This window comes from Harpia harpyja, chromosome 1 (genome assembly GCF_026419915.1).
Source record: "Harpia harpyja isolate bHarHar1 chromosome 1, bHarHar1 primary haplotype, whole genome shotgun sequence".
In the NCBI taxonomy this organism is placed as follows: domain Eukaryota; kingdom Metazoa; phylum Chordata; class Aves; order Accipitriformes; family Accipitridae; genus Harpia; species Harpia harpyja.
In genome coordinates, this window is record NC_068940.1 from 80968609 (window position 1) to 80981936 (window position 13328).

At 41.4% G+C, this 13328-nt stretch overlaps 1 protein-coding gene across 1 annotated transcript; it reads left to right on the forward strand.

Annotated features, from left to right (window-relative positions):
* Nucleotides 1-5396: 5396 nt before the first annotated feature.
* On the forward strand, nt 5397-11734 carry SEM1 (SEM1 26S proteasome subunit). The gene is made up of 3 exons (XM_052801691.1): nt 5397-5577; nt 9514-9607; nt 11537-11734. Exons 1-3 carry the CDS (start codon nt 5502-5504, stop codon nt 11577-11579), a joined length of 213 nt encoding a protein of 70 aa, XP_052657651.1. The 5' UTR covers nt 5397-5501; the 3' UTR covers nt 11580-11734.
* The last annotated feature ends 1594 nt before the right edge of the window (nt 11735-13328 follow it).

Sequence of the window (13328 nt, forward strand, 5' to 3'; positions counted from 1 at the left end):
ACAATAACACACAGCTAGAGCTTTGTAGCAATACTGCCCAGCTGCCTTTAGACTAACTGAAAATGAGAAAATAAATCAAACTTTCTTTTGACTGTCAAGGGTAAAGAGAGAACTGTTTCTTTTTCAGCCACTGGTAACCCGATAGCTTGCCACAGTGTATTTCACATAAGGAAGTCTGTAAAGCAACATCTAAGTGTTCCTTGTGATTAATATTCCTTGTGATCTCCAGCCACCTAATCGCATCCTGACCTCAGTGAGGGTCAACTGTGAGAAGGGATGGGCTGTGGGAGCAGGGTGGGCTACCAGGAGGTGCTGGTGAATGATGGAGCAGCTGGAGAGAAAAAGAGGACCTCTGCAGACATGAATAAATAAATAGTGGGAAACCAAAGGCATTGACCTCAGGAATAATGCCACGGGTCCAGAGCTGTACAGAGCTATTGAAAGAAGCGGAGCAATCCATTCCTAACGTCCAGATGCACTGAATGTAGGATATGCTTTTTTCTTCAATTTAATCCAAAAAACTACAGCATGAAATACAGTGCTATCCTGAGACACAGAACACCAACTCTGAAGGGATTCCTAGGATGCATTAACCAGTGCTTGGACTGCCAGATATGCTATATAACGCAGGATAGATACTCTGCTCCGCACGGTTAATTCTTGCATTCTGAATGGTAACGATGGTATTAAGCTTTCCTGTAATTTTTTTTCAGGAACTAGGTGCTTTCCTGGATACCTAACAGCCTGGACTGTAAGACAGTCTCTCTCCCATCCAGGTAAACTGTGTGGGCACCGCTGGTCTTAGCCAGATGTGTCCAAGCTGGTGGTCCATTAAATGTACTGCCTGTGCACACAGATTTCACATTATGTGGATGAGGCCAGCTGGATCAAATACACACAATGCCAATTTTCTTTGCAGCATAGGGTTTCTCTGAATAGGCACTGTTTGGTAGCCTGGGACCATGCAGACCTCCAAACCAACCGTTTACCCAGGGTGTCTAAAATCCTTAACATGGCGCTCAGATTTTTTTTCAACAGGACACCTTTAACTGCTTATAAGCAAGTTCATTTCCAATCTGTTCTATTTCCTCTTCTTAATCTTTTCCTCAGAACATGCTTTCAGCCATTAAAGTGTCCAAGTCAAAGAAAACGGGCCCAGGCATCGAAATGACTAATAGTCCCCTAAAAATATCAGGAAAACTGAACTAGTGTACTACACACATTTTTGTTTCCCCTTGAAGAAAAAAAAAAGGCTCTAATTCAGAAAAAACGCTCAATTTACATTTTTTATTTATGCAAATTACACTCTGAATAAATAAATCTACATAATCTCACCTCCCTGCTAGACAACTTGCAGTAACATTTGCCAAGAGAAAGACAGGCTTTTCTGATACTAATGCATAAAACATGCTGAATAAAAAAATTAAAACAAATCATATTGAGTAAATAGCTGCTGTGCAGCTCTGGAAAGAATAATAGATGGACTGATGAGTTACTCAGGATTGTCTTGTTCAATTATTTCAAACATGCCACCAGTTAAGAGTATATTTAAGTTAAGGTTTTAATAGAGACGATCATATTGCAAACTGCTAAAATCTATACGAATTTTTTCCTTTAATTTCCATGGAGCCCTCTGTGCTGAAGCCCCCAGTAATGTCAGGCTGTTGGCCCTGGAAGACCAATCTATTCAATATGTAGCTGATGTGCTGTGCAGGGGCTGCAGCTCCAAGAAAGCAGATCTCTTATGCTGTTTTGGGAATGTAGGAAGTGCCTTCCCTAATAAGATCAAAACTATTCCTTGCTCTGTGTATCCTCAGCCCATGGGAGATACAGGCTTGGTGACTGTAAAGATTGCCACCGGTCTTGGAACTGCAACACGGGAAGGATGAAAAAAAAATCAATGGCAGTATATTCTGATCAGGTATCAGTGGCCTTTTCCCACTCTGATTGCATAGGGCAGATGCTGAAAGGCAACTCTTATTCTTGTTGGTCCATCTAGAAACTATCAAACTCCAATCATACTTGGGGCTTGGACACTCTCCTGTAACCTTTCAAATACCTTTTCACACTGGAAGATCTATTCTGGACAGCTGAATCCTTATGCTCTTTTCTCTAAAGAATTAAGACTAGTCAATGGAGCTAGGCCCACCAGAAGGCTTGAGTATTATAAACTGCATCACCAAATTTTTAGTTTCTGTGATGCTTTGTGGAATTTGAAGATGTCTTTTCTCAGTGGAGAAATGTAAGTAAGTTCCTCACATGCTTCCTGGGGGTAGTAAGATATGGGATATGCAAAGCCTACAGACGGAGTAGGAAGATGCCTAAAAATGTCAGCAAGAAACCTTAAGAAAGTATGATTTAAGATCATGCCTCTGCTAAGAAATCACAGTCACAAGACTGGCACTAAAATCAGTGTTTTCTAATAACTACCTGTGGGAGGATAAGTTCTTTCTACTTGTTTACTGTATAGTCTGGTGGTTAAGAGCATACATTGGGGATATGGTATGGTATGTCAGCCACAACAACCAACTGCCAGGAGAACTTCTCTTTGGTAGGCTATTTGGTGTTGCAGACTGAGTTATTTACTTGTCAAATCTGCACCACTGTGAGCAAAAATACCTGAATATACTTTGGAAGAGAGAAAACGACTGACCTCCAAATAACCAGCAAACAGCCTGGTGGTTGTGGCACTTGGCTTTGACATCAGGTCAAAACCAATTTGGACACAGTGGAGATTTGAAGGCAAGCTTGTCCCCTTGCCCACAGGGCACCTCTTCCTGCAAGGTCTAGTGGGCTGGCTTGGAGAATGCCTCGCAGATCAGGTCCTTCGGCCAACGTAGGATGGGCATACCTTGATGAGAGAAACATGGCATGGCAGATACCTATGCCCTTGGAGATCTTACTAGCAGAGAGTTAAAAGGGTTTGGGGAATTACAATGAGGTCTGCATCCATGCATTCGTCTGCTAGAAAGGCTAGATAAGGTAATGTAAATTCCAGGATTCCAAAACCTGTGGTATTGGATTTAAAAAGTTTTTATTTTTAAATCCATTATTTTAGAGAAATCTTACAAGTAAAATAGGTAAATCTGAAATACTTTTTGTTCATATTTTCAAGCTCATTTCAAATTGCTTGGGCTAGAAACTTATTTTTCTGCTTTTTAAACAAGAGCTAAGCTTCTTATTTAAACAAAAAACTCCAGAAATCACAAATTTAAAAGAACCATCAAAAATTTTGAGATTTATAAAAAAAGGAGGAGAATTTGACACTATAGACTTTTGTGACAACATCAGATTAAATTTGGCTTACTAGAGATACGGGAGTACTTAGCTCCACAGATGGGAAATGCAAAGGAAGACTCAGATCCGAGGCTGGCTGTGGTCAGTTCCTACATAAGTAAGACACTGCTTCAGGAGTTCTTGATTTTCCTTGTTTCCCTGTGCAGCGGCTGGCCATATCCCCTAGGGAAATACGAATTCTTCTCTCTGCTGGCACTCCAGAGCTTCGTAACCAGCAGCTTGGCAGAGAAGGAGGAGAAAAGGGGGTGGAAAGGACTGCTGTATCTTTTCTCCACAGCAGATATGTAGGTGAAGTCTTCAAAACAAGTTCAAGCTGCTTCCTGTTCCAGGGCTACTTGAAGCTACTTGTCCATAGGAGTTTCCAAGTTACATTTTTTCTTAGATAATCTAGGTGCAGTTGAGCATCTCAGTATTCCCCAAACTGCTGCAAACTCCATAGTTTACTTCTAGGTAAGGCAAAAACTAGAGGGGTTGAATATGGGCCTTAGTAACTGAATGATCAGGGATCTTTGCAAGCTTTTGATATAGCAGACCCCTATCCACTTTGTGACTTTATCTTGTACTCTCTGGATAGAGCAGGATATCTATTATTCCAAAATGCATGGCTTGCTAAAAATCCCAGCCAAGTTATAACTAGATTCCACATATTATTAAACTGGAGTTTTCATAATTTTCACAATCACGTCAGTCAGTCCTTCCGTCACATAAAAATAAAATGTGACTGCTCAATTAGACCTTTTGTCTGCAGAAGGGCTCATTTCCTACCTTGCCTTAACTGTGGCCACATGCCAGAACATGCTTATACTGGGTTGAAACTGAACTATATATGAATTCCCACACCAGTTTTTTTTTCATTGTTTCCCTGACTTTAAATCTAGGACACAGTATAACCCAGCTGTGCAAGTCATTGTCTCGTGAATCAGTTTCTCACAGAGCGAGGGAAAAAAACCCAACGCCTCCAACAAACTGGCAGTACTGTTATAAGGTGATTGCCTAGAGAGAAGCCATCAGAGCCGCCACACGCACAAACTTGTTCAGGCTAGTAAGCGTTGAACTTTGCCTTTGTTTAAATCATCAACAGAATGCGAATTAAGTGAAATGAATACACTTTGGAATATTTAAAAACCAAGGCATTTCTGTTTTTCATGTAACATCCTAACTCTTAGTGAATAGTTTAGTCATAATCACCCTTTCAAGCTGCTTCCTTGTTCCTCTGATGTGATGGACAAGGAATTAAAAAGATAGTAAATTAGATGTAGGTTTTGAAACAGTATGTTAAAACGCCAGAAGGACACTCCTCCACCCACCCCCCCCCAGGTTATAGATTAGAAGGACAGAAGGCTGATACTTGATAGGTTTTGCCTGAATATAAATCAATAACGAACGAACATAAAGAGAACAGATGCGTTCAGTAGCGGCAGTGGCTTGCGTAACGCAGTCTAACGTCGCAGTGGACAGATTTATTCTACCCACAGCACTGAAAATGCGTTTGACGCTTTCCACACAGGGTCCCTCTTCTCGGCTTCGGGCCGTGCAGCGCGCTAGCCAGCTCCGGGGAGCCCGAGCTCGTTCCGGACCGATCCACCTCGCTGCCGCCAGACCCGGCCGGTGACCCTCCGGTTCGGCAGCCGCAGGACCCGTTGCGGGGGTGGGAAGCACGCCCAGGCGGCGGCGGGCCCATATCCCGGTTTATGGCTTCCTCTCTTCCCAGCCCCCCGGCACCTGCTCCCTCACCGCGCCCCGCGGGTCGGGGGGGCCGCGGCAGGGCTGCAGCCGGAGCCGCCCAGCAGCGCCGGAGGCGGCAGCCTGCGCGCCCGGGCGCTGGGGTAGCGCGAGTGCCGGCGGGCAGCCAGGCCCGGCGGGCGGCCGGCGCCAGGGAGGCCGCCCTGAGGGGAACCGCAGCGAGAGGCGGGGAGGCAGCGCGGGGCAGGGCGAGCCGGGCCGGGCCGGGCCGGGCCGGCGGGAAGCCCGGGGGAGGCGGGGAGCGGCGGGGGGGGGGGGGGGAGCGGCTGTCAGGCGGCTCTGTCAGCGGGAGGCGAGGGCGCGGGAGCGGGGCCCGGGCGGGCGGGGCTAGGGAGGGGGCGGGGCGAGGCGGGCGTGCGGCAGCCGGCTGCCGGCAGGGCGCAGGCGCGGTGGCGGTCGCCGGCGGTATCCCATCAGTCTCCGCGGGCGGCGGGACGCGGTGCTGGGGCGGCAGGCTGAGCATGTCGGAGAAGAAGCAGCCGGTGGACCTGGGGCTCCTGGAGGAGGACGACGAATTTGAGGAGTTCCCGGCAGAAGGTGCCGGGCGGGGCGGGGAGGGGACGGGAGGAGAGGCAGTGGCAGTAGTAGTAGTAGTAGTAGTAGTTCCGCCTGTAGGCCGCGGCCTGGGCCGGGCCGGTCGGCCGAGTCGGGGAAGGAGCGCTCGGCCTCCGGCGAGCAGGAGCGGGGCGGCGGGGCTGGGGCGCGGTTTGTCAGCGGGTCCCTGCCTGCAGAGCAGCCCTCGGGGTCTCCACGGCGGCGCGATGCGTCTCCGCATCACCGCTTCGGCGGTACGGAGGCAGCTTTCCGGTGCCCCGCCGGTCCCTGCCCCCCTCCCCGCCCCGGTCAGAGGTGCGGGGCTGCAGCCCCGTCAGAGTCGGGGTCGGGCACGAACGTGCTGCCTGTGGCCAGCTGTGCTGGTTTCACGGTGCCGGGCACACAGCACTGGAAGTGCTGTGTCATTGTGCGAGGGGGCTGGCAACAAGTGCGGGAGAAACTTGCCGCACCTCAGCTCTCGGGGTGAGAATCGCTAGGGAGAGGCGGGAGGAGGGGCGGAGTGGAAGGTGGGAAAAAGTGGGAAAAGGAAATAATGAGCTCTGTAGTTATTCTGAATCTCCGTACCGTTTGAGGCACAAATATTTATTTACGTGTTGGTTTGCATTTCGTAGGTACAGATATATTGAATGAGGAAATTAAATCTGGACTTCAATAAAACAACTCCGTGTCCTTTTACAGCTATAATCTTGAAGACATCCCTGTTACGGCATGGTGGTTTTCTCCATGTCCTTAATTCTGGAAATTGTCTCGAGCTGTGGATAACGAGAAATGATATATAACATGGTGGATGAAGTGTCAGGGTCGTTTTTTTCCTCTCGTAATGTCTTCATTATATGTAATTTTTTTTTTTTGTGGCCTTACGAGCCTTAGATGTTCTGAATTCTTCAGTACCAGTAAAAATAATATTTTTGCACTTATCGACAGAAAAAGTTATTAACATAGTTGAGATGATAGCTAAACTAAACTGAGAAGACTAGCCCTTCTTTTCCATATGTGTTTCCTAAACGGGCAAAAAAATGTTTATCTTATTTAATGTAAATAAAGTATTTGCAGTAGGGATGAAGGAAGTCTTTGAAGCATGCTTCTGAACCTTGGATTGGACAGAACACTGAGTTGCTGTTACAGAAGGTGAAATTAATTCTACTTGAATCTAGTTGTACTACTAAAACCAAGTACTGTGCAAACTTTCTGGGTAGAAGAGAGATTTATTAAAGAGGGACCACAGTCAGGCTTCTTGCTGATCTATCTTTCAAAAAATAAGAACCTCTAAAGAGGCCCATTTAAATCTTCAAAAGAGATAATAATTTTGAGATGTTATAAAGAATGTTCAGACCACTTCGAATGTTATCTTTAGTGCTTAGGAAAGAATCATCACACCTGTGTGCTCAAACCCATGCCAAATTGTTGTTCTTTCAATTTAAAACATCACTTTCTATGCAGCAGAAAAACTTTGCGTTCTATTATCCAGTTTTTCTCCAAAGGAAATTAGATAATGCAAACTTATGTTAAGGGATAAAAACACTAGCTTTTGGGGAATTTCTTTTATTAAGATTTAAAATTTTTCTTCAAATGATTTATCAAGTCAAGTTTTTGTATCGAAAGCAGATGTGTCCTATTTTTATAGGATACTTTATTTGAAGTGTAGCATGATAGATTCAAGTGTATGTGAATTGGTCACTTACAAACTTTTTGTACAATGCTCTTCAGAATGTAAAATGTAATGTGTAAAATGATATGATTTTAGTTTTTTTATCCTCTACTCTAAAACCTGTTTTTTGTTTTCCTTTCCCGAGTGCAAACTATGGCAGTCACTGATCAGTATATTAATTTTTTTTTTTTTGAGTCCAGCCATGACAAGTTTATAAAAATTGATTTTGTAATTTTGGTGTATATTAGTAATACTTAATGGTAGCAGGCTTCCAAATGTTCTTAATACTTTCAATCCCAGATAATGCTTTATTATTTTTTACTTAGTCACAGGCATATAATGTAGCTGGGAATAATCACTTTAGTATGCAATTCTGGGGTATAGTGTCAAGTTACAGATACTGTAGAATCTTGTAGCTACAGCGATGAGAATATAATTTAGGCTTTACTTTCACTCTCTTCCCCTCGGTGTGGAAGATAACATGGGCTTTTTTGACTCTTCTTCGCTCAGTGCAATTTGGAGCATGTTTTTGCAGTCTCCCCCGCTGACCACTTATGACTGAAGCTGCTGTTTGTTGTGCTGGATACTAGTTACTATGACTTTTCTCAAATTTGTAGATCTGCCTGAGCTACTTCCACATTAGTAGATGAAAAGTTTGACCCTGTGTTCTTTTTAAACTGTTTTGAGCTTTATTTTTTGTAGCTTTGAAATCCAGATAAATGATGTGAGTGGTAAAGCTTTTATTTTGACAACCCCCCCCCCCCAATATCCATTGCATATAAATAGGCAAAGCTTATTGCAGATAGTACTAAACCAAAATCCTTCCCTTTGAGCAACTAGCAGTACGACTAAATTAAAATAGTGCTTTTTTTTATACTGGATTTTTTTCTTCACCTTTTCTTCCCAGTTTCTTCTTTTGGTGTCCTTAGGACCAGTAGGTTTTCTATGCTCCTTCATCTTTTCCCATTATGTAATTTATTTGAGTAGGGAAGTTTAATTGTAATGCCTTCTACGTGTGTGTCTTTAATCAGTTACAAATGGATTTTCCTGTCCTGGTTAATCTCAAATATTAATTTTTTTGCCTGTCAGTGTTAGAAAAAGGAGGAGAAAATGCAAGGACCAGCCTTCATTCTTATAAAGTTAGTTGTTCACAGTGAATTAGTTTTTAATCTTTCACCCTACTAGCTTCTTTTCATACTTCATCATAATGTTAGTTTGGACCTTAGTTCTCGAAGCTTTCTCTGGATGGGCAGCAGATGGCTTACTGAATTGTAAGGGGAAGAATAGTGTTATCTCTTTAAATATACTAATAGACCTTGAGAAAAACAAGGTCACAAGTGTGAAAATTGGGGTGCTTCTTATTTTGGTAACATTAGAAAAACTTGGTGTCTGTCGGTAGAAGAAAACTGAGAAACTTGTGTTCCCCAGTGAAGTAAACTGACTTGTATTTACATAGTGATTCTGAGCCTTCCTGATTTTTCATTTTTGTCATTTTTCTAAACTAGGTAGGTAGTTTGGTCTTTTTTTTTTTTTTTTTATAATGAAGCATTAGGTAGGTGATCAGTAATTTGTCAGCAGTGCCAGATTATTATAGGAAAAATAAGAATTACATTGGCAAATGGACATTTAGTGTCTTGCTTCTGTAAGGAAACAGCTTCTGCTGTTTTGAGAACCCAGAAGTAGCTGGTTACGGGCAGTAACTGCTGTTTGCAGATGCCTCTCAATTTGTCTTTGTTTCTGCATCACAGATAGGTTTTCGGCATTTATCCACAGGCTCTCTGCAGCTGATCCGAGTGAACTGAGGATCTGTGTGTATGTGTTTTGGCAAAAGCATTTGATACATTTTTACTTTTTTAATCAGAAAAAAGTATTTAAATACAAACCTGGAATTGCAAACCTTTTGTAGAGCTTTTAGGAGTCAAGTACTCAATACTGTTTTCTTTTTACGATGGTGCTGCAGCTTGTCCGTTTGTATGCAAAATGTCTCTTTATGAATGTGTAATCCTGCAAGCCATGATGTGAAGTGTGTAATGATTTTTTTTTTTACCAAGTTGCATTTTTATTATAATACAAGAAATTGTGAGGTATTTTTTTAGCTCTTTCTGTGCTTTTTGGCCTTACAAACACTTAAATATGATCCAGACTGTTCTGTTAGAAAAATTTATTACCAGCAGAAGTCTACCTTGCCCAGAGGCTGAACTAATCTTTTAGTAAGACATGGTACCAAAGCAATGCAGCATGCAATATTTAGACCTCTTTTTTGTCTTTAGATTGGACTGGTTTAGATGAAGATGAAGATGCACACGTCTGGGAAGACAATTGGGATGATGACAATGTAGAAGATGATTTCTCCAATCAGTTAAGGTAATTTTATTTTTAACTTTCTGTTCTAGAAGATGGGTAAAATGTTTAAAATGGCATTGTTTAGTTAATATCTGAAAGTTTGAAATCTGCTTACTTAAATAGAGATCTGAAACTGAAATAAATGAAAGCTCTGCTTTGTGCTTTTCTGTCTAAAGCCTTTCAGAATCAGACTTGAGGGATTATAGCACAGTGAAGTACTGATGAGCACTTCCATCTTTTAATAATTGTACTGTGAGCCTGGAAATATGCCTAACGTCATTGACGTGTTCAGGCTTTTGCTGTACTATGCAACTTAAACAGTACAAAGATCTCTGCAAATGGTGATACAGTTGACAATTTTTCAATTTAACATGAATAAATCCTTTTCTAAGGACTTTTCTGCATATATGTGAAAATTCTGAGTTGTACTGCAAAGACTAATGGGAAGGCATCCAAGATTATCTCTTCTATGCTATGTGGTATGCAAAGTGCGTTAAAAATTTTTTTCTATACCTTCAAATAGCATTGCTGTTCTTTGTCCAAATGGACAAATTTTTAGAGTTCAGTTATCTATATTAATGTTAAGAGTCCCTTCTTGTGTGTGGTGAGCGTGCTGTTTATGAGCAACAGTAGCAAAGTAATTGTTCATCACATGCTTTAAAAAGAGTGATAGCAATTTGGGTACCTCCAATCCTGTTGTTTAATCCTCTTTGTCACTTGTAGTTTCAGTTAATCCTTTACTGATGCATAATTATAACTTAATTTGTTTCACGCATCAATACAGAGTCACATTTTATTAATCCCTCAGTATGTTGCATGAGGAGCAAACTACCTGTAATACAGCCTGGTTGAACAGTTCCTGGGCTGATCTCCCTTGTTTTACTCAGGTGAAAGTGATCCTTTATGCAGAAGATACAAAAATAGTCAGTTGGTATAGTTGTTTCTTACAAGTTTGAAATACAGTTAAACTGTAATATTGGAAAAGAAGTTGATAGGTAGCGAAGCAGTCTTTCAAGGGATAGCGTAATTCTTGATAAACATAGTTGATCTTGACAAACCTTCAGTAACTGTGCCGTAACTGTAGCCTGTAGTATTGGTGACAGTATACCAGTGTGAAATGATAGTTTGTAATGTTGCTTGGTTGCAGCATGTTTCTATTTCATCTTTAAAAAGAAAATGCTGCAGTCCTCCACTTCTAAAATTACACTACTAAGTATGTAAACTAACCTAAAATATTTTTCGAGATTTGGACTACTGTATCTACATGTATGCTAAGACTAGGAGATAGAACAGGATGTAGTTCTGGCTGGGGTGTTTTGAGGCAGGTGAGAAGCAAAGTGGGGGGCAGGGCAGGAGAGATAACATTTGCGGTTGCTGACTGGCTGTCCTGGCCACACCTAAGGGGAGCAAAGCAATCCTTTTCCCTCAGAATTGTTTGCTGGAAGGAGTAGTGCACTAAGATTTAAAAATAGTGCAGTCTGGTATTTTTATTTAAAATGAACAAAAAAAAGTTAAAATTATTTTGGAAGTATGTGCATTCAAATTGCTCAGATTAGTGAGCTCATTTGGTTTAAGGAAATCTTGAGAATAACTGGTATAAGACAATATTTTGTTTTTTCTAATGTGTCTGGAGTTGTTGCAGGCTCACACGTGCTGCTTTGTGCCATATAGTTGGACTCCAGCCACAGTGGGTCAGAGGACAATAACTGTGGTTAAAACAAGTATTTGAATTTTTCACTTAGAAGTCACTTTTAGTGATCTAAGACACTAAGCTGAAATTGAAGAACTATAGAGTAAGTGAGGTTAAGGTTATTGGTGTGAACCAAAAAGCAGTTGCAACATGATCATAAAATGACTGTATATTGTGCAGTATATTTAATTTGTAAAAATGCAAATGTCTAACAATATTTATTTGTATGTTTTAATATATCTCACTTTTTCTCTATACAGAGCTGAATTAGAAAAACATGGATACAAGATGGAAACCTCGTAGTTTTTTGCTGAATATGGGGTGGTTTAACATTGAACTGTGGATAGACTATATTGACAAAAGAAGAAAAAGTGGAAAATGAGAAGACACTTAGTTCATTATCTGCTTGGATTTATTATTGTTTTGTATAAAAAAATAAAGTTTTTAATCTTAGCCTAGTCATATGTTCAGCCTCTACTAACCTGGTAATTTGTATTTCAGTTCTGATGTGCCTGTGTGACAGAATTCATGGACTTGCCTAGAATGCTACTAATGATCTGTCAGTGGCTGATGGTATTGCACCAGCTCCCGTCATAGGGAACTAAATAAGCTTTACCAAATGAAGACTAGTGAATGTTTCTGTCATAGGGAAAGTGGAGATATCAAAAAGAAATAAAATATTCATGTATTCCAATTAAAATGCAGCAGAGGTAGAAAAGAGTTTTGGGGAGTGATAAAGCTTATTTTGCCTCAAGATTTTATTTCATAATGACTTGGTTTATTTTTGTTAGTAATTTCATGTGGGTGCCAGTTTGATAGACTCCAAAGATAAAACGCAATTTAAAGTGCATCTTACAGCAGCAGAAATCCAAGCTCTCCAATCTTGGTCTGTCATTTCTCAAGCCTGTTAAAGAGGAGACCTCTCTAGAGGTGAAAGTTCTGTTCTTATGCTTATTTAAGCCTAGGCATCTCTGCTGAAATTGCCGCCAATTTGCCAGTTACAGCAGTTCTGTATCACACAAACATGCCTGCTGAGAACGGAAATCAAACTTCCAACTCATTTTGTGGAGACCAACGAATAGTTGCCATATAGATACAGCAGTAGTGACTGGATTAGATTACTCTCTGAACTAGAAAATAGAAGGTGGAAATTACAAAACCTATTACCAATACCATGAATCCTCCCCAAAGGAACTGTTAAAGCTGGTGTACGCAAAGACATAGGGAGATATGGTGATCCTGGAAGTGTAGGCCATGATTGCAAATGGGAAAAAAAAAATTTTTTTTTAGTAAAGGGGCAAATACAGCTATATACTCATGGAATTTGAATAAGCTCTTTGCTTTTTCAGCAGTTCACTGTAGAGAAGCAGAGCCATTATTTAAAGTGAGCTTTCAGAATAAAGGTATTAGTTGATGGACATGCAATAATGGTATTAAATGCTTTAACCTTGTTAAGTAAATAACTGAGTATCTTACGTTATAATTGCATTTATTAATGCAAAATGCTAGGAAGCTTCCCCTTTCCCAAATGATTTAGGTGGTGTGATACTCATGGTGGAGGCAAGATTCACTGTGACCCTTAACTGCTCTCTGAAGATAGCTCTATAAAGACTGAGACCTTCCCTTGCCCTCTGAATGGTTCTGCAAAACTAAATGTTTCAGATGGTGTTGGATGCCTTCAGTTTGTCTGGTTCTGTACTGCTTGGGGAAAGAAAGGGAGGCCCTTTCAAGTAGACTTGCCTTACGATCAAGTAAGTGACTTGTTCAGATGGAAATGTGTGGCTCATGCAGCCCAATGCAGTGGAATACAAAGTTCTGGAGTTCATATTTTGACAAGTAACAAATGAAAAGTCTGTGTATTGAGTGGCAAATAGCAATGCAAACATCCTCAAGTTAGTGTTGGGAATTTTAAGAAAAAGGTATGTTCAGTACAGTTCTGGGATTGCTGGTGTTATTGACACATCAATATTGGGAAGTTGAGTAATGATACTGACCAAAAGAAGATGACAAGCATTATGGAGATTCTGGTGCAATCTTTGGATAGGGACAGCT